The sequence below is a fragment of the Rattus norvegicus genome, chromosome 5 (assembly GCF_021556685.1).
Source record: "Rattus norvegicus strain SHRSP/BbbUtx chromosome 5, alternate assembly SHRSP_T2T, whole genome shotgun sequence".
In the NCBI taxonomy this organism is placed as follows: Eukaryota; Metazoa; Chordata; class Mammalia; order Rodentia; family Muridae; genus Rattus; species Rattus norvegicus.
The window spans coordinates 168116922-168139796 of NC_141538.1; the positions used below are offsets into that span (position 1 = coordinate 168116922).

The following is a 22875-nucleotide window of genomic DNA, read 5'->3' on the forward strand; positions in this document are numbered from 1 at the left end:
GTGGACATACAGACAGATGGACACAAACACAGAAGAATAGAGTCCTGTTGACAACTGTAAGAATTTAAACAAACGTAAACTGAACCTTCCTGGGAGCCCAGAGCGTCGGAATATTAGGCCCGTGACCTAGCTGGGTCACGTGAGATGAGAAGTGGGAGTTGTTTTCTACCCCTAAGGGTGTGAGAATTGTCACTCACCACAGATCAATTACTGTCAACACTTTGGGTTTTGATCTGCTATGATCTCTTCTACCATCCCTGTGACCTTAGGCTAAAGTCAGCAGTGTCTTTCGGCTTGGTTCCCTGTACTGTAAATGTGTGTTGGGGGCTGCTGCCTGGATTAAATCCACTTACCAAAAGAGTAGTCATTCATTTCCTTAGAAAAAAAAAAGGTTTACTTTAAAGTACACACACACACACACACACACACACACACACCACACACACCCCCGAAGGATCCCAGACCCACAGTGGTTGGATCACAGCAGCCTTTCTCCTGGAGACAAAGATTTTCCCTGCGCTTTGGGCTCAAGGGTCAGTCCACATCAATGCCCCAGAACGCACACTTCTCAGGACACAATTAAAGATGGTCGGTTTGATTGATGGTCGGCTTCATTCTGCTGATGGCTTCAAATGGGATGGGAGGCTGAGAACCCCCTCCCCCATCTGCTTATCTCTTCTGTTTGAAGCTCTGGCTTCTATGGGCTTCCCCAGCTTCTGCATTGAGTTGGTGCCAACCTGAGTCGCCAACGGGACAGACAGAAAGGTGGGGTTCCCACACCCTCACAGGAGCTCAGGATTGGTGTGGAGGGAGCTTGAGCCAATGGAGTCGTTTTAATGAAAAGGATCGAGCGCTAGCAAATCCTTGGAGGGAACAGAAGGCGTTTAATCCTTTAATTTCTGAAATTTGAACTGACATTAGGGGTCCTTTAAGAGCTCTGTCAAATTAGGCAGTGCCTGAGCTTCAGACCCCAGGCTGCTGGTGAGCCACGTGGGTATCCGGGAAATACAGAAGCTAGAAGTTTCTGACTTAGCAAACAGCTTTCATTCCACACAGTGCTCTGCACCCCTGAACCGCCACACTCGTCAGCATAAGCCTCCGCTCCCAGAGTCCGCTCATCCTCAGGCAAACGTGCTCTGATGTGGCTGTGTGCTCTGTAGTGTGTACAGCAAGCTCCCCCAGGCTTCCTGCCCTTCCATCAAGGTCCCTGCCTGAGCTCCTGACACACAAGAGACTCCGTGTCACCAAAGCACACTCCCAACCCGCGCTGCTCAGTGTATGTTTGCACAGGCATGTGAAACACTAGCTATCTGATGCATGGAGATAGGACGCTCACAACAGCAGAGAACCTCAAGCCATACGTAGAGTTACAGCGAGAAGAAACCTCTCTGACTCTGAACCCGTCTCTGAAGTAAAACGGTAACGCATCAAAGCTTAGACAAAATGGGTTGTCACCCTGGCACTGTCCATTCCACAAGCCCCTGGTCCTGTCCCTACCCTTCAGTGACAGCATGCCCTCCCGCTTCTCCAGAGGTTGCTGTGTCTGTCCGTAGAGATTAGCATGTGGGAAGCTTTGAGGCCGGATCCACCCACATGAGTCAGCACATGCTCCAGGACTGAAGGACACAGCCTTTGTAGGGTAGCACCCTGACTGGCAGTGCTGATTGAAGGACTCATCCAAAGCCCTCTGGGGTCCCCGGAGGGCTGCAACACAGAGCAGAGAGCTTCTCTCAGAAAAAACAGAAGCTAGAAAGGGGGCCTGGAGAGATGGGTAAAGGCGTTGGATATGTGAACATGAGAAACCGAGCTTGGATTCAGGACCCATGGTTGAGTATTTCCCCTTAACTCCAGTGCTCTGGGAGGTAGAGACAGGATTACCACCTTGCTTGTGGAGACAGGATGGCTGGCTACAGACATAGCTCCAGGTTCAAGGGGAGACCCTGCCTCAAAGGAATAAAGTGATACAGTAGAACCCTTGACACTTTCCTCTACCCTCCACAAGCACACACATAGGCACCTACCCATAAGCACACACATAAACCACCCCTCTCCCCCCACCCCTGCCTCCCAACCACACGCGGCACTGAAGTTCAAAGGTCATACTGCGAGTTCATTGAGGGGACTTTGACTGGGGGAGAGGGGTTCTCCACTCAAGCCAGAGTGAATAGAAGACTCAAGGGTGTGCCCTGAAGTCTAGAAATTGAGGAGAAGGAGACCCAGTTATGGCAAGGCCAAGAGCCCTGGGGTTTTTCACTGTCTGATCCCCTGGTTAGCCTGGGGATAGAAGCCTGGAGAGGCAAAAATTGCTTGTGTCAACATGGCCTCCTGTCAGGAATTCGGGTTCGGGAAGCCAGCACGTCTTACGTCTTCCGGTCTGCTATGGTTTTGAAGCATAAAGCATATCACTAATGTGAGAGAATAGCATTAAAGGTTAATTATGAGCCGTGGAAAGGTCACTTTTGCGTAGCTCACCTCTTGGACAAAAGCTGCCTTCTCATTACTATGCTAGAATATAAATTAGTCTGTGAAGCACTTAAAATGCCACAAAAATCTTCCTTATAATGTTGATGTCATGATCACGTCTGCTTGCACTGGCCTGGCCTATCTATGAGGCTCTCTGGCCCAAATCTGTCCGTCCTAGATGCTCTGACTGGGAAGCCACAGTCCCTTAGTCTACAGGTGGAGACCACCCTTTCCTAGACTTATTCCGGCCCCCCACAAACCCCACCCCCGCCGTGGCTCCTCCCTCCAGTCCTTATGTTTAAAGGGGCCACACAAGCACAATGGCAAGGGCACCTGCAGAAAGCCCATCCCAGGTCCACCCAACCCTCAGCCAGCCGCAGTCCTCAACCCAGGAGCTGTTTTGGCTGACACAGCCTCTGTCTATAGCTTCTGACAGAAAAGGACGATTCTGGGCTTAATAAAGTTAGACTGGGTTTCGCTGAATAATTTATCTGCACACGTTGCACTTCAGCAAGTTGCTGCCTCTCGTGCTTATGCCAAGCTCCCCTGGAGCGAGCTAGGAGCCCGCTGTGTAGGGACCAGGAGAGACGGAGACACAGGACTGCCAAAGAAGGCTGCTACCAACAGGCCAAAGGGAGAGGCAGGCGGAAAGGGGGCATATACACTCAATATGGCACCTATAGAGGCAGAGCCACGGAGCAAACTACAAAACGGGTAAGAGAGTGAGCTCATTTCTGCAGCCACAGCACCACACCCTGGAGTGAGAGTCCCTGGAGACATCAGGCCAACAGGATGGGTCAGCACGGTGTGACTGCAATACCCGGTCATGTATCAAGGTTCAGAAGGAACCCAAGGCTGAGCATGGTGTCACAACGGTCTTCCTAGGTCTCATAAGACTAACAGGAGGACAGTGAGTTCAAGGCCACACAGGACCACACACTACAAATGCAGGAAGTCCTGCAGGGAGCACACCTGCCTCTGCAGCCCTGCACAGCCTCCCCACCAGGAGCTCAGGCAGGGGCCATAGGTACAAACCCTAACCTCCTGGCACCAGATGCCTTCAGTAAGTTGCTCCCTACTTACTGAAGGGGGGCGGGAGGGGTGTAAGCGTTCACCTCACGGGGGTGAGAGGAGGGAAACCTGGTGCTCAGAGGGATGAAGGGGTGTGTCCCTGTTCATCAGTTGTCATGTGCTAAATACACTCAACACACAGCAAGCAGAGGTAAGGGGCATACAGGCCTGTCCCCAGTGTCACCCTTCTTGAAATGACACTAGACTGTTGACTGCCTACTCAGACATGTCCAAGGGGCTTCTGCTTCCCAATAGAAGTCTCCAGAAAAGCCAGGTGGTGGTGCATGCCATGCCTGTACCCGAGAGGCTACAACAGGAAGATTGCAAGGTCTAGGCTAACCTAGGCTATGTGCCTAGGCTACACAGCAAGTGTCCTGGGAACAAAGACAAGAGGCGGGGAGAAGGGGGCAAGGATAAAGGGAAGACTGGGAAAGAGGGGGAGGGGAGGGGAAGGGAAGCAAGGGGAGGGAGAGGGGAAAGGGAAGAGGAGCTGAAACTAGGGAAGTGGAAGGGAAGAAAGAGAATGGGGGAGGGGGAATGTAAAGGGAAGGGGAAAGTGGGGGAAAGGGAGGGAAGGGGGAAATGAAAGACCATAACCACATTGGAATGTTGGAATCCCCTAGAAACCATCTGTTAACTCGAAAAGCAAAGGAAGGTTCTGGTAGGAAACTAAGACCGCTAACCCACTGAGCATGCGGGACAGATTCTCAGGTCAGAGGAGAGGGGATTGGAGAGACACTAGGAAGGCTGGGATTAGCCTGGGGACTTGGGGGGCCCTGGCAACTGGGAAAGCAAGAGGATAATGACCTCCAGCCCCCGATTCTGCAGTTAGCCCTGCCTTTCAGACCGAAACACCAGCCACCTGCACAGGAGCAGCAAGGCAGCAAGTCTGAGCAGTAAACCTTTCTGGGTGATAAGAGAAAACAGGAGAGCGTGCCAACGCCAGGACATACTGGGAATGGGAGTCCCTCAGAAGGAGCCTGGGTCATTTTCTACTGGGAAGAGAGCCATTGCACAGGGTCCAGCCCTACCAGCGGGACGGGGCTGTGCTTCTGAGGTGGGAGTACAAACCACTCCCCTTGGAACTCCAAGAGTCCTACCCAACTTTGAAAAATGCTCATTCACCTGCCCCAGAGGGAGCTGGGCTGTGTGTGAATGTGAAGGGCCTCCCAGACCGCTGATTAACTGTTACAAGAAGAGCACCCACTCTCCCCTGCAGCGGGCCTGAATAATTCATAGTCTGCATGTTTGAAGGAGGCCTTGCAAGGCAGGGAGCTGAACTGGGTCAGGCTGGCCCAGCCTGCTGGAGCGATTCAGCCACTAGGTCATTTTCAAACACAGAGGATAGGCAATTGCAAGGATTAATTATTGGCTTCTCAACTCTTTCTGAAGCCCGGTGGCTGAGGAAAAACGCATACACACAAACACACACACACACACACACACACACACACACACACACACACACACCCCACAAATTGGTGTCTCTTAAACTACCTCTGAGAATTCCAGCCGTCCTGGAGGGGGTTCAAAGGAGGAAGGAGGTAGGGACCCTAACCGGTAAGGGTAAAGAGATATGTGGCCCAGGAAAACCGTTCTACTCCTTGTTAGCCGTGTGCCCCCTGGCAGCTTCTGGAAGCCAGTGTGTGGCGGTATCAAGATTTTCTGAGCAAATTAAGCTATCACCCTGAGTCCGGGAGCAAGAGCCAGGAAGAGACTGAATGAATCACTTGAAAGTCAGATAAATTGGAAGCAGAGCTGCCCCGGGCTGTAGCTAGCTCATTTCCTCAATGACCAGGGCTCCCTCTCCAACCAACCTGAGGCAGGAGACTTAGAGGCTGAATCTACAGAGTGCAAACCAAGCAGGAGGAGGCAGAGCGGAGCCCACTCTGACCCCACCCAGAGATCATTGGTTCTGTCTGGGGAGGGAAGGGTTAGGCCACCAGAGTCCCCAGATTCTAAGGACTCTGCCTTGCCACTCTGGCCAACAGGTAAATGATTCATCTGTCCATGTTTACCTAGCAACCTGACTAGTTGTCTGGGGTACCATAGCAACCATAGACTGCCACTTTGTAGACCACCCCGGGCCTGCAAATGGGTTTCCAGAGCAGCTGTAGGCTGGCTTCTGAGGCTCACAGAAAGATGGTCTTGTGACCAGTCACATCTGTCTGGGAACTGGAGGATCCGGCATGTTTGACACCCTGAATCCATCTAGCCGGTGTGTTTGTGTGTGTGTGTGTGTGTGTGTGTGTGTGTGTGTGTGTGTGTGTGTGTGTGTCCATCCAGAGGCCAAGGCCACTAGGCACTCTGAAAAAAGAAATCACCAGAGACACACAGTAGCACCCAGTCCAAATGTGAAGGTGCTGGCCACACCTCCCTGGCTTCCTCCACAAAACACTAAGACCATCATCCTTTCCGCTGTGCAAAAGAGGAAACTGAGGCAGAACACAGCTAACTTTCTGCTAATAAATGGACACAGCAGGGATTCGAGTCAAGAGTCTGACTCCTGACCACCATGGGGCCGCAGTCTCATATCAGTTTCCCTGTGGACTTCATGCTGTAGAGTGGGGTGCCTTACTGTGGGCAGCAGGGTCACCTGGGGCCTGATTACACTTCGATACGAAGGGCTGTCCTGAACAACGACCAGATGCCAGGAGCTCACCCTCCCCATCAGGACAACCCAAGGTCTGTCAAGTTCCCTGGCAGAGGAAAGAAACTGCCCCTGGTTGTGAAGTATTGCATGATCGGGGGAGGGGGGGTCCTTGGGGTGACCTTCAAATGTTTCCATCATGCGCCCTAAGCACCACACAGGCACAGGACAAGGGAGCCTTTCGACGTAGACCCCTTTAGATGGGATCCAAGTGTGGAGAGCTCTCTCACCTCTGGGGTCCCAACATCTGGAACCCTCTCACTGCTGGGGCCCGTGTACAGTCAACAGGTGTTGCTCTCTGAGCCTCAAGAACACCTTTTGAGCCAGTCTGGGGTCAGCCTTGCTTCTTTTTCAGGGCCTGCCAGACTCTTGGCAGCCTACACACAAAGAAGCCATCTGGCCAAAAGCAGGTCTCCTCTCCCGTGCTCTTCACATGGTCCCCGGCTTACAGCCCCTCTCCTCGAATCCCTTGACCTCTAGAACCTGATCACTGATGCCAAAGATACCAATTGCCCTGTGGTCCATGGATGAGAGACGTCCAAATGTTGTTCTCCCCGCGACTATTCAGCGTGCACTGACCCCCACCTCCTGTCAGCACAGTCTGTGACCTTCTGATGGACACTCGCCCTCTCCGACGCTGCTGTGCTGTTTTTCCAATGAAATCAATCGCAACCCATTGATTGTGGCCTGTTTTGAATTTCTTCTCCAGCTCATGTTCTCACACACACACACACACACACACACACACACACACACCACATGCACCATAGACTGTGTGTGTGTGTGTGTGTGTGTGTGTGTGTGTGTTGTCTAGACTGCTCTCTGGTTCTCCCCAGTGTGTGTAGCTTGGCTCTCCAAGTAGATTTGGGGCCCTTCTCTCTTCTGCCACAGCAGCCCACAGTGCCCACAGCAGGCCCTCTTTAAGGGCTTACAGGCAGGCCAGACATTATGGGATTACACTTTGGTGTCTCCTTTCCGCTCCCACTTGCCACCCACTACCCCTCGTGTCACAGGCTGCCCCTTGGTGGTTCAAGAGTCCTTCCCAGAGGTGGCCACTTCTATCCCCTACAACAGTGATTGCACAAGTTAGCCAGACCAGTCTCCCAAACCAGAACTAATCCTCGCACCTCCCACATCACACCAGAAAGGCAAGAGATTAAGCCGCCTGCCTCCTGGAAGCCTCGTTCCAAGCCAATTAGGAATAATTTCAGGAGAGCGGGTATGGGAGCTTCAGCATCCAGAGCCCTCCTCTGACGTGAAGGCTTAGTGTAGGATCAGCGTCCTCCCGGCAAACAAGCTCCACTGGAAAATTATCATGAACAGCTCGGTGGGGTGGAGACAGCCTGGCCCACTGGATTCAGAACTCCCAGGTACCCTGCCACTGAGGGTAGGTGGGTAGAAGTGATTGGAAACCATTAGGAGAGACACTGGAGTTTTTCCAAAGCACTCCAGTAAGAATCAAAGAGGCCTAGGCTCTAGTCCCAAATTCTGTGGCTAATTAGTGGAGTAGCCTTGGGCAAGCAATGCAGACAGAGCCTGCTGCCTCACCTGAGCTTCGTCAAAGAGTCTCTCTTCCTTCTCCTCTCCCCTCCCCCTCCCTCCCCTTCCCTCTCCCTCTTCTTCCTCCCCACTTCTTGCCTCCCCATCTCTCACTCTCCTCTCTCTTGCTCTATTCTCTTGCCCAGTGCACTGTATCCCACAGGCATGACCTGCTCCTCAGAACTATGAAGACTTGGAACCCTAGATTCCAAAGGGCTTTGCAAGGTCAGAAACAGCGTGCAGCTGCAGCGCCTTTTGGGGGGGCTGTGCTCTTAGCAAATCAACATTACACCAAATCTAAAAGGAATCAGCTAGCTGGAAGACACAAACACGACCTGAAGCCGCCACTGCCCCGTACTAAAAGCTCTGGTAGGTTAGGAAATCTGCACAGAGGCTGGAAAACTTGATGGGGAACCCCATAGCTATTTTCAGACAAAAGTTAAGGCATGTGTGCATGGGCTCTCCCTCTCTCTCTCTCTCTCTCTCTCTCTCTCTTACACACACACTCACATGCACAAACACACTCACATGCACATACACATACACTCACATGCACATACACATACACTCACATGCACACACACTCACATGCACATACACACACACTCACATGTTCACAACACACATGCACACATTCACACACATGCACACACTCACGCGCACACATACACACATGAACACACATATACACACATGCACACATACACACACTCACATGCACATACACATACACTCACATGCACACACACTCACATGCACACACATACACACACTCACATGTTCACAACACACATACACACATACACACTCACATGCACACACTCACGTGCACACATACACACACGCACTTTTCCCAGGATCCAGCCCTCTTCTCAACTGACCTGAGCTAACACATGCTTCTATCTGTAACAAACAGCTGAGACTGAGGAAGGCAGGAGGAACCCCATCTCTGCCTGTCACATGACTCCCCCTCATCCTGGGTACCTCAATGTGGGTCCTGGTCTGGGGAAGCTCCCAGAAACCTGGTGAAATTTTCCAAAGCAAAGGTCCCATGATTTCTGTGAAACAGACTGTTCTCCAGAGGAAAGAGTCCGAATTTTCTGGCAGGGGTGAACTCACAACACAATGACCTTAACTTAGTAAATTAATTCCAAAGCACAATTGTTTTCAATGCTCATTTAAAATCAGCCTTCGTTAATCTAGATTTAATGACATAGGAAATGAAAATTCCCTTAATAAAATAAGTTATGAATATTTATCATTCCATTTTACCTGAAAATTGAATAATTCATCAATTAACTTTACTATTAATTATTTAATGCAAAAATTAATAAACTGAGAAACTCATACGGATCCTCACGGACCCTCTGGCACCAGCTTAGGAAATTAGGCCCTAGAGAAACAGTGGAGCTACGGGGAAATCCCAGCAGACACGGATGGGCTGTGGAGCTAAGGCCAGCATCTTTTAGCTGCCGACCCAGACTGCTTACTCATAAAGGGAATGGAGAGATCTTATCCCCCCACCTTGGGATTCTGCACCACAGCCAAAAGAAGGAAATGCTCAGAGTCTTCCAGAACAATTCTCCCAGACGTTCTCTCTGTTGTCCATCGCAGCATCCATCAGTGGCAACACACCCAGCATAGGACCCAGGAGAGAAGGCTGTCTCGGCCGGCTAGGTCCACAGTGTGGGGTGGGCACCTCAGCTGTGGGCATCACTCAGGATACCCACTTGATGAGGAAAGATGCACGCAGAGAGGAGGGGAGGTGTGGGTTTCCGGGGTCAGGGAAGGCAAAGTGACAGTGTTGGCAGGTATGACACCTGAGCCCCTGCATGCCGGTCCCTCCATGCTCCTGGTCCTTCCTTAGGTGAGACCACACCATCTCCCACACACCAAGAAGACAGTGTACCTCTGTCTTCTTATGTACCATGAATGCCTAGGTTTCTCTGCTTCTACCTCCTCTCTCTCTCTCTCTCTCTCTCTCTCTCTCTCTCTCTCTCTGTGTGTGTGTGTGTGGGGGGGGGTCCATGTATGTGTTCATGTGACTATGTGTGTATAGGCATGTGGGTGCACGAGCATATGTGGGAGACTGTGGGGGGACCAGAGGTTGATTCTCTTGGGTATCTTCCTCTATCTCTTTCCACCATAGTTTTTGAGACAAGGTCTCTCTGAACCTGGGTCTTGCTAATTCAGCTAGAATCACTGACCAGTGAGCCCCAGGAGTTCTCCTGTCTCTACCTCCCAAGCCCTTGGGTGGCAGGTGTTTGCCACCATGGCCAACTTTTACATGGGTGTTGGGATTCAAAGTTAGGTCCTTGTGCTTGTTCAGAAGGGGCTTTACTGACTGAGCCACGTCCCCATACCCAACAGCCACTTATTGAATCGCTCCAGTCAGACTCTCCGCTGGGAGCCTACGCACCCCACTTTCTACCCTCTCAACCCGCACCTCCCACCCCGCATCCCCAGACCCCATGCATCCCTTCCACTGCTACCATCAGACTATTTCTTACTGTGGCTCTGTGTGGGCTACACAGCCGTGACCAGTGATAATCTGTCCCCTCAAGCTCACACGTGCACTTCCAGGTAAGTTGTACCCAAGCCCAGCCTCAGGATGGTGGCTTGGCCGTCACTCCCATCTGCCAGTCACCCTGATTGGGGGCTGGGAGTAGGGGGTAGCCCCGCCCTGTGCTCTCTCTCTCTCTCTCTCTCTCTCTCTCTCTCTCTCTCTCTCTCTCAGCATCCCACTTCTTAGAAGTCATTCTAGCTTATCCACTGTTCCATCCCAATGCCCAGCGCAGCGCACAGCATAGCTGCTCAGAGAACTGTCTGACACGACAGAGGAGTGGACGCCAGCCAACAGCCAGCCACCCGAGGTGGGGATGTGAATTCCTGCAGTTCTGGAAGAAAGGGGCCCATTTTTAATCGAGGATGAAGGTGATGCCTCTTCCCTCAGACAGAACTCTGTCCAGCTCAGGAGCAGAGGACAGCTCCCCCAGTGACCGTTGGTTGAATGCATCATGGGATTCCGTGTCAGCGGAGGCAGAGGGCTGGATCTTATGTGACACGTTCAAGGCTGGCATTTTCACACCGCAGGCTTAAGAAACGAAACGACTCATCTGTTTTCACTCCTCCAAGTTTGCCTTGCTCTACAACTCTGCCTAGGCTGGCAGCGGGCTCTCAGAACTGATACCTCAGTCTGGGCACCAGCTGCCGTTTCACATACACACTCAGTTCCACCACAGCCCAGGGCTGTTCCTACTTAGCGCCAAAAGGAAAACAACCCAGCCCGGAAACTCCTACGGATCACAGGCAGGAGGGTGCTGGGAAGCTGGAGCGAGCCTTCCAGAAGCTGTGGCCAGTTCCCTGCCCTGCAGACTTTGTTTCCTCCAGGAAACACACAGACACGTGCACAAGCGTGTAAATGTCCTCATGCATATATGCATGTATGTCACATATTTGTGAATGTGTATATTCATGTGTGCTGTGCATATGTATGTATTGGAAACTGTGTGTTTGTGCTTATATATGTATATGTATGCATATGTGTTATATACTTGGAATGTATGCATGTCTGTGTAATCATGGCTGTACATACTTAAGCACGTGTGTACTGTGTATGAGCGTGTATTGGGTAACTGGGCTCATGTCTGCACATATGCACATATGTTTTGGGTGTGTATGCATATTATGCTGTTTGTGCATGTTTGTGGACTCCTGTCTGTACGTGCCTCGATGTATGCATATGTGCACTGTGTATACACATCGGATATTGGATACTGGTGCAAATGTGTGTGCACATGTTGTGTTATACTGTGGAGTGTGGACATCCATGTTTGCATATATCTGGCACATACGAATCAGAAAGCTGTGTGTGCCCATGTGCTGTGTTTTTCTGCATGTGCACGTAAGAGGATGTCCACATGTGTGCAGGACACACGCTCCTGTGACACTCATGGCGGGATGGGCACGTGCAGCTGGGCTGGAGGATCAGGAGTAAGTTCTTCCCTTTGTTTTATTCAGCTTGCACTCCGTAGCCCCGTAACAAAAACACTGTGAGAAAGCTAAGAATAGCAGAGCCAGAAAACCTCCTGGCCAAAGGGGAGGACGGGGACCACACTACCAGGACATCCAGACCTTTGGTAATTACTCACCACATGGACACCGAGAGATTGCCAAGGGTTCGTGTGGAGACAGGCTTTCCTACTTTGCCATGCAGTGAGCCCAAAGGCCAGGCCACCTCCCCGCACCGGGCAGCAATATCATCACTGGCCAGGGACACATGACAGATGCCAGTGCGGGCACACTGCAGAGACACTAGACAACCTTAATTCTCCAGCACAGGACGGAGCAAAGATGCTAAGAAGAGTCTGACAGGCAACAAAGGCAGCCCAGAGCAGTCTGTGGTCCCCAGCAGGGCAGGCCAGGGTCCCGGGGCTTGTGTGAGAACACTGGAGCTTTGCTAACTCTCAGAACCAGTCCTCACTGCCAGAAGGCAGCATCACGTGAATAATGTCACATACATATGACATCCATCCAAGTACAACCCAAGAAAGACGCGGTCACACCCGTGTGAAGGTGCAAAGGCACAAGATGTCACCTCCAGCTTACATGACCACGTGTGGTCTTGAAATGACCACAGCTGCTTCCTGAACCCCAAAATGTAGGTCCAGGGAGTGGCCAAACCATATCCTTCTGCCGAGGCTAGGTGGGCTCTGCCACTAAATGTACTAAGGAAGCTACAGCAATGGAGTTTGATAAGCCCCTCTTACATCTTCACACACATCGTAGCTCCTACAGCCCTCGAGGAAGATGCTGGAGTCTGGGGCACCTTCTGCTTCCTGGAAATGAACTCCAGGCAACAGCACAGCTTGAGTGAGGGAACTAAGAGTTGGGCACCATCCCCGTCAAGAAGCACACCCTGGGGAGGGCAGGCCACCCACTAGCACAGTAAGAGAGCTGTACTCCCAGAGCATATGAGATAGTCAGAAGTTAATGGCAAGCCACCAGAAGAGAGGAGAACACATAGGTTGAAGTCTGGAGGTAAGACTCGGGACCAGGAGGGGAAGAAGTATCTACCCGGAGAAACAGGAGTGGGCAGGCAGGAGGCTGGTTCTCCTCAGCAGCAGCCTAGAACTTCTGACATATGTGCTCACACATTTAAAGACACCTAAGATAATGGAGGAGCATGGACAACAGGAGCCGGAAGCTAGCCATGGTCTGACCCCAGCAGGCTATATATGTGGCCATCAATGTCTGCAGCAGGCACTAGAGACGGGATCTGACTCCAAGGAAAAAGATGTGATGAGGCCAATAGTCAGCACTCACACCAAGAGCACTCATAAAACACACATACATAAACATACATATACACATATACATACACAGACATACATACATAATACATACATAAACATGTACACACATATATACCCACACATATACACAGCTATACAAACATACACACACATACATACACACATACACACATATACATACATAAACACACACATATATACCCACACATAAACACATACATACATACATATACATACATATACACATATATACCCACACATAAACACATACATACACATATAGACACATACATATACACATTCATACACACACATACACACATACAGAGATAAACATCCACATGCATATTTATACCCACACATGAACACATACGTAGACACATATACACACACATTGTACTGGCTAGTTTTGTGTGTCAACGTGACACGAGCTGGAGTTATCACAGAAAAAGGAGCTTTTGTTGTAGAAATGCCTTCATGAGACCCAGCTGTAAGGCATTTTCTCAATTAATGATCAAGGGTAGGACCCAGCCCATGGTGGGTGGTGCCATCCATGGGCTGGTGGTCCTGGGTTCTATAAGAGAGCAAGCTGAGGAAGCCAGGGGAAGCAAGCCAGTAAGTAACATCCCTCCATGGCCTCTGCATCAGCTCCTGCTTCCTGCCCTGTGTGAGTTCCAGTCCTGACTTCCTTTGGTGATGAACAGCAATGTGGAAGTGTAAGCTGAGTAAACCCTTTCCTCCCCAACTTGCTCCTTGGTCATGATGTTTGTGCAGGAATAGGAACCCTGACTAAGACACACATACACAGATATACACACATACACACACATACATACACAAACATAGATACGCATGCATATACAAATATACATACATATACATAGATACACACATATACATACATAGATACACATAACACATATTCATACATACACATAGATACACATCCATACACAAATATACATACATAAACCCACACACAAAAACACATACATACACACATATGCACACGCATATAGATACACATACATAAATAAATATGCATACACAAACACGCATACATAATCAGTGCTACCAAATCCACAATTCGGTGAGGTACAACTGAGAGCACAGGAAGCTCTGTCTTCTGACAGAGCCCGTGTAGGTGGTGACCTTCCCTGCTGGGCAGCTGGAGACTGCCTCTGTCCTGGCCACTTCAGTAGACCTTGATGGAGTTTCTAGGGGCTGGGTTCCATGTTGTCTCCCCATTAAGCATACCATAATTCCAAATAAAGAACGGGGATCTGGGAGAGACCCACTCCCACACAGAACTTAGAGAGCTCCCCAGCACCATGGCAAGCCACCAGATAATTTATCAGGATCTGGGTCACAGCTAATGCCTCAACCCGAGAGGGCAGATTCCTCAGGCAGTGAGGGGGCTCCCTGAAAGGCCCCCAGCACACACACTCCTTGGTGCCACACCTGCTGCTTTGCTAACAGTGGTGTATTTTGTACTTGTTCATTGGCATATGAGGAATGAATCCCGATGCCTGTGACATAGCACACATAAGCAGGTCTCCATTCCAGTGCAGCACAAAGACCACCATGTTGGAAGGAATGTTTTTCCACTCAAGGTTGAAGAGAATCCCTGAACTGACATGCTGTTGTATTCAATTCAATAAGAATTGAAACATTCCCTGGGGGAAGGGAAGGGGGAGACTCCAGAGACTCAGGAAGTGAAGGAAACATACAAGTCTCAGGAAATAAAACTCACAAGGCTTAGGAGAATCCTAAAAGTTACAAGACTCATGGGATTACATAAGCAGTAGCAATTACTGGGGCGAGGGGAGCCTCCCCAAGACAGCCGGCCTGCAAGCCACTCAGAGATCCAGGGACGTTATTTTTGTGAGGGTCATCTATACACCAGCAGTGCAGCTGGCTCTGAGTCAGACATACTCCTGTAAGTAACCCCATATATTCTTCGGTTCATAAAGCTAGAGCAGGGTTGGGTTGTTGCATTGGTCTGTCCTAGGTGACCTGTCTGATGTGGCTAAACAGTTGCTTACACAATACTGGGGTAAGAGAATGCCTTCCCCACTGGCAACGCCCACCGCTCTCCCAGCACACACAGAAACAGCTCCAGTCCCACCCACCTTGCTCATCAGATACTGAGGAAGAGCCATCGGGGCAACATCAAATTTCATGGGCAACACAAAGAGTGACCAGCTTAGCGGTCTCAAGGCACACAGCAGCTTCAAGCATTATCACACCATATACAGATGTCACTCCAGTCCATCTCCAACAGATTTTTTTTCTCTTAGCCCCCGACTAAGTAAATCAGCCATTTTCCATTGCTCCCTGTTTGACCCAGAAGCCTGATGCAAGAGGAACTGTGCAGCGTTTGTCCCTTTGTACCTGGCCCTGTCACTCAGGTATGTGTCGTAGCTAGTCTGGTGAGCTCTGCACCTCACCTGCTCTGGGACGTTTGGAGCACCCCGGTGGAGTTTGTGTTGCTTTTATCATTCTGTCTGGTCACTTGGGCACTGTCACCAGGAATGAGTCATCACTATTCAACCTAAAGATCTGGTGCTCAAAGGTTTCAGGTGGGCCATCTCTCTGTCATTTACACTGGTATTAAGCAAGCTACACCAACTTCACAGGACCTGTCAGGCCCCCAAACCCTCTGCTCGCAGAACGACCCCACCCTGAGGCCCCGATAACCAGGTCTCCTCCTCCAAGCCACACCCCATGCACTGTAACAGCTGTACCCACTGCACGCCCCGTCAAAGTGATGCTTCAGTACCAAGCTGTTAGGGAACAGAAGAGGCAGCCTGGCATTGCCCTTGGGACCTTGCCTTCCCACTAGGAGGCAGACTTACAACTCTGGACAGACTGACATAAACAAAGGGGATCTTAGGAAGCTAGTAAGAAGGTGGGCTTGGAGCACTCGCAGACCCAGGGAAGATGTCCGACAAGTGACAGCCTCGTTTGGCTTGAAGCATGGTAAAGGCAAAGAGGGCGATGAGGAAGAAGATGGGGGACGGTGTAGCCTAATCTAATCACAGCGGGCGCTTGGAGGTGGGCAGGCAAGGGTATAGACTGAGTAGGGCATGTTGCGACTGGGAGAGGACCCTAGTGAATAAGAATCCTGTCTCCTGAAGTCTCTAAGGCTCTCAAGCAGGATCCGATGTAAGACAAGGCTGATAGGAAAGTCGTCAGAGGCGTACAGCCGTGAGCAGGAGCACGAAGGAGAGATCTCAGCGCCCCGCACACGGTGAGAGCGGGGAGCTCTGAGCCTTCAGAACGCAGAGGGGAATATAAGCTCACAACAGAGACCCACAGAGTGACCAGTCAGAGTCAGGGGACTGAAGCAGAGCCACGGGGAAGAGCAGGACTGAGCTTGGCGTCTGAAAATGAAGCAGCTCTTGGGAGAACCTGAGACATCAGATGATGCAAACCTGGGTGTGACTTGGGGAAAGAGGCGGAGGAAAGCCGAAGTAACGAGATGACATCGGGCCCACCAGAGAGGTTCCTGTCAGTGAGGAAGTTCATCCAAGACAAAATGTCCGCCCATCGTTACGGGTGAGGAAGAGCGGGCTCTGAGGTGAAAAGAATCTGAAAGCATAAGAGGTACCCCAGGACCTCCACATTCTCCTGCTGCTGGCTGCCTCCCTCATCACCTGCCTTCTGTCTTCCGGTTCAGAGTTTTACTGCTTACTGACCAAAAGCATTTAGTGTCCATTATAGGAAAATTCTATTACTCGGCCCCTCTGTGTCGGCGTGAAGGTGCTATCTATATCAATCCAATTAATTAATTAGGTAACGGATGGAGTTTTCCATCCCTCTCCTCCCAGCATTAAAAGGGTCCCTGGGAAGAGACAGCTCTCACTTGGGTCTTAAGTCTCGCCCATCCTGGCTCACAGGGAAGGCTGTAGGCTTCCCAGGGAATGGGAAATAAATTATCAGGGTTTCTAGATCATGTTCTGCTCAGCTGTATTCTGCACCCAATGCTGTGCAGGGGTTCCCACCATGCTGGTTGTGCACTGCCTTCACTCCAGAGTGGGAATGGGGGGATCCATCCCAAGAAACACTCGGGAGGCCCACCTGGCTGGCACAGTCAAGCCACACTGGCCCACAGAGGGAGGCCCTAACTGGCACCTACCTCTGCCAGCTGCTGCTGAGAAATGGTAGAACAATTTCCCTGGCTGTTTCCTTGCTCTCTCCCACCTGAGCTATGTCAAGAGGAGACGGAGAGCTATACTTCTTGGGTTCAAATCCCAGGTCTCATGCCATTAAGCCTGGGAAGTCCTGTAGTCTTGCAGCCTGCCAGAGCTGTGGTACAGGCTTTAAGACTTGTGTATAAGTGTGTGTGTGTGCGTGTGTGTGTGTGTGTGTGTGTGTGTGAGAGAGAGAGACAGAGACAGAGACAGAGAGACAGAGAGAGACACACAGAGAGAGAGACAGAGAGACAGAGACAAAGACAGAGACAGAGACAGAGAGACACAGAGAGAGACAGAGAGACAGAGACAGAGAGAGACAGAGACAGAGAGAGACACAGAGAGAGACAGAGAGACAGAGACAAAGACAGACAGAGACAGAGAGAGACAGAGACAGAGAGACAGAGACAGAGAGAGACACAGGATGTCAGATCCTCTGGAGCTAGAATTACAGGTGGTTGTGAGTTAACCCAACATGGGTGCTGAAAACCAAACTTGCATCCTGTGGAAGAACAGGAAGCTCTCTTCACCTCTGAGCGTCTCCTCAGCCATGGTATAAATTTTGAAACACAGCGCCGAATCCAGAGCCAATGATGAACAGCGCAGAGCTGGCGTACTGGCCAGTCCTGAGGCTTGATGTGTGCAGGAAGAATGAGATGGAGTGAGTCCAAGGCTCCTGCTTTGCGGCACCCAGAGCTCCACTTCTCACCCTTCCTGTTCATCTCACTGTGTACATGGAGGGGATGAGCCAGGCATGTGGGTTAACCAAGAACAAAGGCAACTAAGAAAACCTCTGTTCGTACATGGGTGAAAAACTGTGAAACGCCACCAAGCACCAGGACGAGGCAATGGGCCTTGCTGCATGGGTGTGGGTGGTATTCGAAAGAGACCACACAGAGGAAGGGGACACCCAAACTAAAGGCTGAAGGAGGAGGGAGGAGAAAGCTCTAGATAGAGAGAGGACTCTACTCAAGGCCATGAATCCAGGGTGGGGAGGGTGGAGGCTCCACAGTCTTCAAATGATATCAAGATCCCACTGAACGCACAGCAAGAGCCAAATAAAGGTGGCCCCAAGGTTAAGTCTTCAGGCTTCAGATCCCAGCCCCTTTCAACACATACTCATACGGGCCGTTTGAGCATTCCTCACTGAGCCCTATAGTGGCCGCACTGCCACCCTGAGACCCTCAGGCCTGGGAGCATCCTCGAAACACACCTCATTACGAACAGGTGGAAGGGGCTTCCGGGGCCTTCTCTGTAATTGGGTTGAGATCTGATCTAAGCAAGGGCGATGTCTGTCCCTAGTGCCCCCAGCGAGCCTCAGAGACAGACGTGGGTCCCTCGGCAGTTCCTATACCAACATCTATATGTGGACTGATTACAGCAATTAATTTAATAAGGATTCTTCCACACAAACAATGTATCATTTTATTAGCAACTCTATAAATGTCAACGGTGCAATTCATTCTTATTAATTTTCCTAAAATGAAATTAACAGTAGCTGCAAACAGAACTTGTATTGCCTTCCCATTCAGCAGAGTATTGGTACCATTAATTCCCTAATACCAGGAGGCTGGCTTGCAGGGACTCAGCAGTTAACCGCACCAATTAATTTCAATACTGGAAATGGAGGAGGGGGATCCAAGCTCAACAACTAATTTAGGAAGGTCCTTGAACAACCGGGCAACTTGTCCTTCTCCTGGGACCAGAGGCTTTCGAGCGTAAACACAGAGCGTGCATGAGAATGGAACAGGAGTCCCCGTGTTCTCGCTACCTGGAGGAAAGAAGTTCAGACCCCCAGAGCCTGAAGGAAATCCACACGATGCCTGATGCCTCCAAGGTCCAGGCCTCCAGCAGACTGGGGGACGTTGCTCACAGGCAAGAGTGGTGACCGCCTCCGCCTGTGAAGGACACGGACATTCACACCTGCGAAGCAGGTCACAGATGTTATGTCCCCTGTGATGCTCTTGAGGGAAGACAGACTGGATAGGAGCTCTACTTCTAATAAAGAAGAAAGTGGGTTGGTGGGGAGGCCGGGCATAGTGGTGCACACCTGTAATCCTAACCCTTGCGTATCTGAGGAAGGAGAGGGGAGGGGAGGCATGGAAGGGAATGAGGGAAGGAAGGAAAGACGGAAGGGGCAATGTGGCGCTTTTTAAGGAGTCTACGATTTTCATACAGTTGTCACAATGCTATGAATGACAAGATCCAAGCCAGAATGGAACCCCCATTCCATCTCCTGCCCGCTTATCCCCTGTTCCTCATGATAAGAAGTCTCTTGATCCATTATACTCCAAAACGTCACCGAGTTCAGTGTGACCAGAAGATAAATCCTCCTCTCTATCGATCCGCAAATTCCTGGACTTAAATGTGAGAGAGACCTCCTCCCTTGCAATGTGGTCATAGCACGCATGCAACATTCTAAAGCACGGTAGTCACAGCGCGCATGCGCGGCGCGTGTGTGCGCTTGCGCGCTTGTGTGCGTACGTGCTTAAAACCCACCACGTTCTAGAGGACTTCACCCAGGCTCATAAATCCTTTCCTTCAACTTGGATTCTTGAATCCAAGCATAATGACCAATATTAGTAACCTGACAGAATCTAGAATCACCTAAGAAAAAGCTATGTGTGTGCTTCTTAGCAGTTCCTATGATAAATTAATTGCAGAGAGAAGACAAGCCTTAACTGCGGGCCATACCATCCCAAAGGCTGGAATCCTGGACTTTAATAAGAAGTGAGCTGAACGGCAGTTTTCATCTTTCTCTGCATCCCAACTACAGACTCATTGTGGCCCAACCGCTTCACCCTCCCTCCGGCCGCCATGCCTGCCTTGCTCGGATGAACTATCTAACCTCAAAATAAGCCAAAATAAGCCTTCGCTTTCTTAAGTTGGTTTTAGGCAGGCGCTTTGTCCCAGCAACAAGAAAATGAATGACTACACCGGTCACAGGAGGGAACGGTCTAAAAGTCAGAACTCATTCATCCATAGCTCGGGATGGACCACATGAGGACCAAGGGTGCACAGAATGCACCTTGTCCTAATTCTGGTTCCAGCTGACAATGCTGAAGACTTTTGTCCTTGTCCACGTGTCGCTAGCAGACTGAGAATTCCACTTCTTAGACTCAGCCCTGCAGTCAGAGCGCTGCAGGCTACCTTCCAGATAACCTGAGCACCTGGCCCTGTCACTGCTAATAGAAACGTCGTAGCAATTGGAAGAGAGTGGCTGCAAATCTCCGACGGTTTAGGGCGAAACATATCAAAAAATAAAAACGTAAAAGAGTCGCACGAGGAATGAGAAGTTGTCTTTAAAATGAGCCCTGAATCCCAGGCTCGCTACCTCTTGCCTGTAATCACATCATTTCCGTGCACAGGACACGGGTCAGCTACCGTTCTCACCAATTCTGTCCAGTCCCAGGGGGGCAAGAGAAGTTAAGTGTTTGTGGCAGTTAGTGACTTCAAGGGCATTTACTGCATAATATTTAGCCATTGCTTCTGATTTGGGAGATCTCCCTCCCTGCAATCGGGGGCAACCCGGCTTTATTGATGTATAAAACACACTGAGGTCCAGGCAGCAGTTAACTTACTTTCCCTTCTCAAAAAGTATATGCTATTGATGGCAGGTGGGCACTTGCCCAGAAAGGAACTGTCCCCTGCCCTGCACCTGTCTGATAAGTTTCTGAGTGCCTGGCTGAGGCCCAGAGCCATCCTGTGAAAAGCCCCGACAGCTGTTGCCCAGCATCTAAGACTTCTCATTGCATTCGCTGCCCGAGTCTTGGACCAATTAATGAGCGCTCCCCTTCACAGGCCGTTGAGCACAACATGGCCCTGTCAACTCGTTACCCTGCATTGAGTGGCTAGATCTGGTAATCCACAAAAATCAATCATCTGTTCTCACCGTATAGAGTTGGAAAACTGTGATGGCTGGGACATTACCTTGTCTTAGGGGATGTGGTTAGCCATTCTTCATGTTTCTCAAATGTTATTAAATAAGCCGCAATTTCCTGAAACAGAAAAATAAGAAGACAATGATAACAATTAGCTCATGTTGGACCCTGAGAAGCAGAAGGGAAAAAAGTTGTTATTTTCCCCACCCCCGGCTGCTGTGCATCTTGGCCAGGCTGCAACTCGGACATTTCTAGAAAAACGTTGACCGGGACTCAGCTTCTCTTTTGATTCTCTGACTCCTTTCCACTCAACCAGCCACACAATCACCATCAAAGCCTGGGTTTCAAAGGAGGAGTCAGTGGCAAGGACAAAAATATTTCTCTGTGGAAAGAAAACATCAGAAACCTTTGAGGTCCCAAATGCCATTCATCGGAGGGAGGGAAGCACATGCCAACGACAGGGCTCCATGTACACTCCGCGTCTCTGAAACAGGACATCTTCCAGCTTCCTCACCAAAGAGGTGCGTCCTCTCAGCTTGACCCCCAACCCCCACCCTGGAGCCAAATCACAGAGAGACATAGAGACAGAGACAGACAGACAGGGGGAGAGAGAGAGAGAGAGAGAGAGAGAGAGAGAGAGAGAGAGAGAGAAACATCTTTCCCACTGTTAACTTGATCTATTGGGCAGAGTCTCAGAGAAGAGCCAAGTCAGCTGAGTTTCAGGCAAAGACTGAGAAAATGTGGGCACCTGAAGGTAAATTAAATATTTATAAAGACAACAACATCATCACAGATAGAAATGCTGATTTATTAATAATTCCTACAAGAAGCCAGAGAGAGTCACTAGCGTAAGTCATTGCCCCATCTCTTAGGCATGACATGGCCCATTACTTCCAGATCCAAACAGATCTGCTAACATGAAATTGGCTGGGATTGTGAGTTAATTAAGGTTGGGTTGGTACACATTTCCCTTGATCTTGGTGGCAATGTGACACAGAGATTGCTGCTGTGGACTGTCAAGGAAATGCAGAGCATGGGGGTGGAGCTCCCTTTCAGCTCCTGCTGCAGCCAGTGCTGCTCCAAGCCTCTCAGAGTAGAGCAGGCTGTCTGCCCAGAGGCCAGGAACATCTCGATCTTGGACATAGTGGATCTGACCCCTGTGCCAACAATCGTCCTCATCCCCTTCAGGGAGAAAGAAGAGACAGGGGTCAGTTACGGTGGAAATAGGATCTGCCACACCGTGGAGACGTGTGTGATCATAGTCGTCTTAGTTAGGGTTTTACTACTGTGAACAGATGCCATGACCAAGGCAACTCTTATAAGGACATTCAATTGGGGCTGGCTTACAGGTTCAGAGGTTCAGTCCATTAGCATTATGACAGGAAACATGGCAGCATGCAGACAGGCATGGTGGTGGAGAAGGAGGTGAGAGTTCTGCATCTTTATCCAAAGGCAGTCAGGAGAAACTGTCTCCTAGACAGCTAAGAGGAGGGTCTCTAAGCCCACCTGCAAAGTAATACACTTCCTCCAACAAGGCCACGCCTCTTCCAACAAGCCACACCTCCAACACAGCCATACCTCTTCCAACAAGGCCACACCTCTTCCAACAAAGGCCACACCCACTCCAACAAGGCCATACCTCCTACAACTAAGCCACATCCATTCCAACAAGGCCACACCTCCTAATTGTGCCACTCCCTAATAATACCTTGAATAGGCCAGGCATATTCAAACCACTACAATAGTAAATGTCCACTGCC

At 50.3% G+C, this 22875-nt stretch overlaps 1 protein-coding gene across 12 annotated transcripts in view; it reads right to left on the minus strand.

Annotated features, from left to right (window-relative positions):
- Camta1 (calmodulin binding transcription activator 1) overlaps positions 1-22875 on the minus strand; it is an 836898-nt gene that overhangs the window by 533581 nt on the left and 280442 nt on the right. For all 12 annotated transcript variants that reach the window (XR_015619938.1, XR_015619939.1, XR_015619936.1 and 9 more), the window contains 1 exon segment: positions 21165-21232. Coding sequence is in view for 8 of the 12 variants with exons in the window: in XM_087550157.1 (XP_087406283.1) it covers positions 21165-21232 (68 nt within the window). In the remaining 4 variants the exon portion in view is untranslated.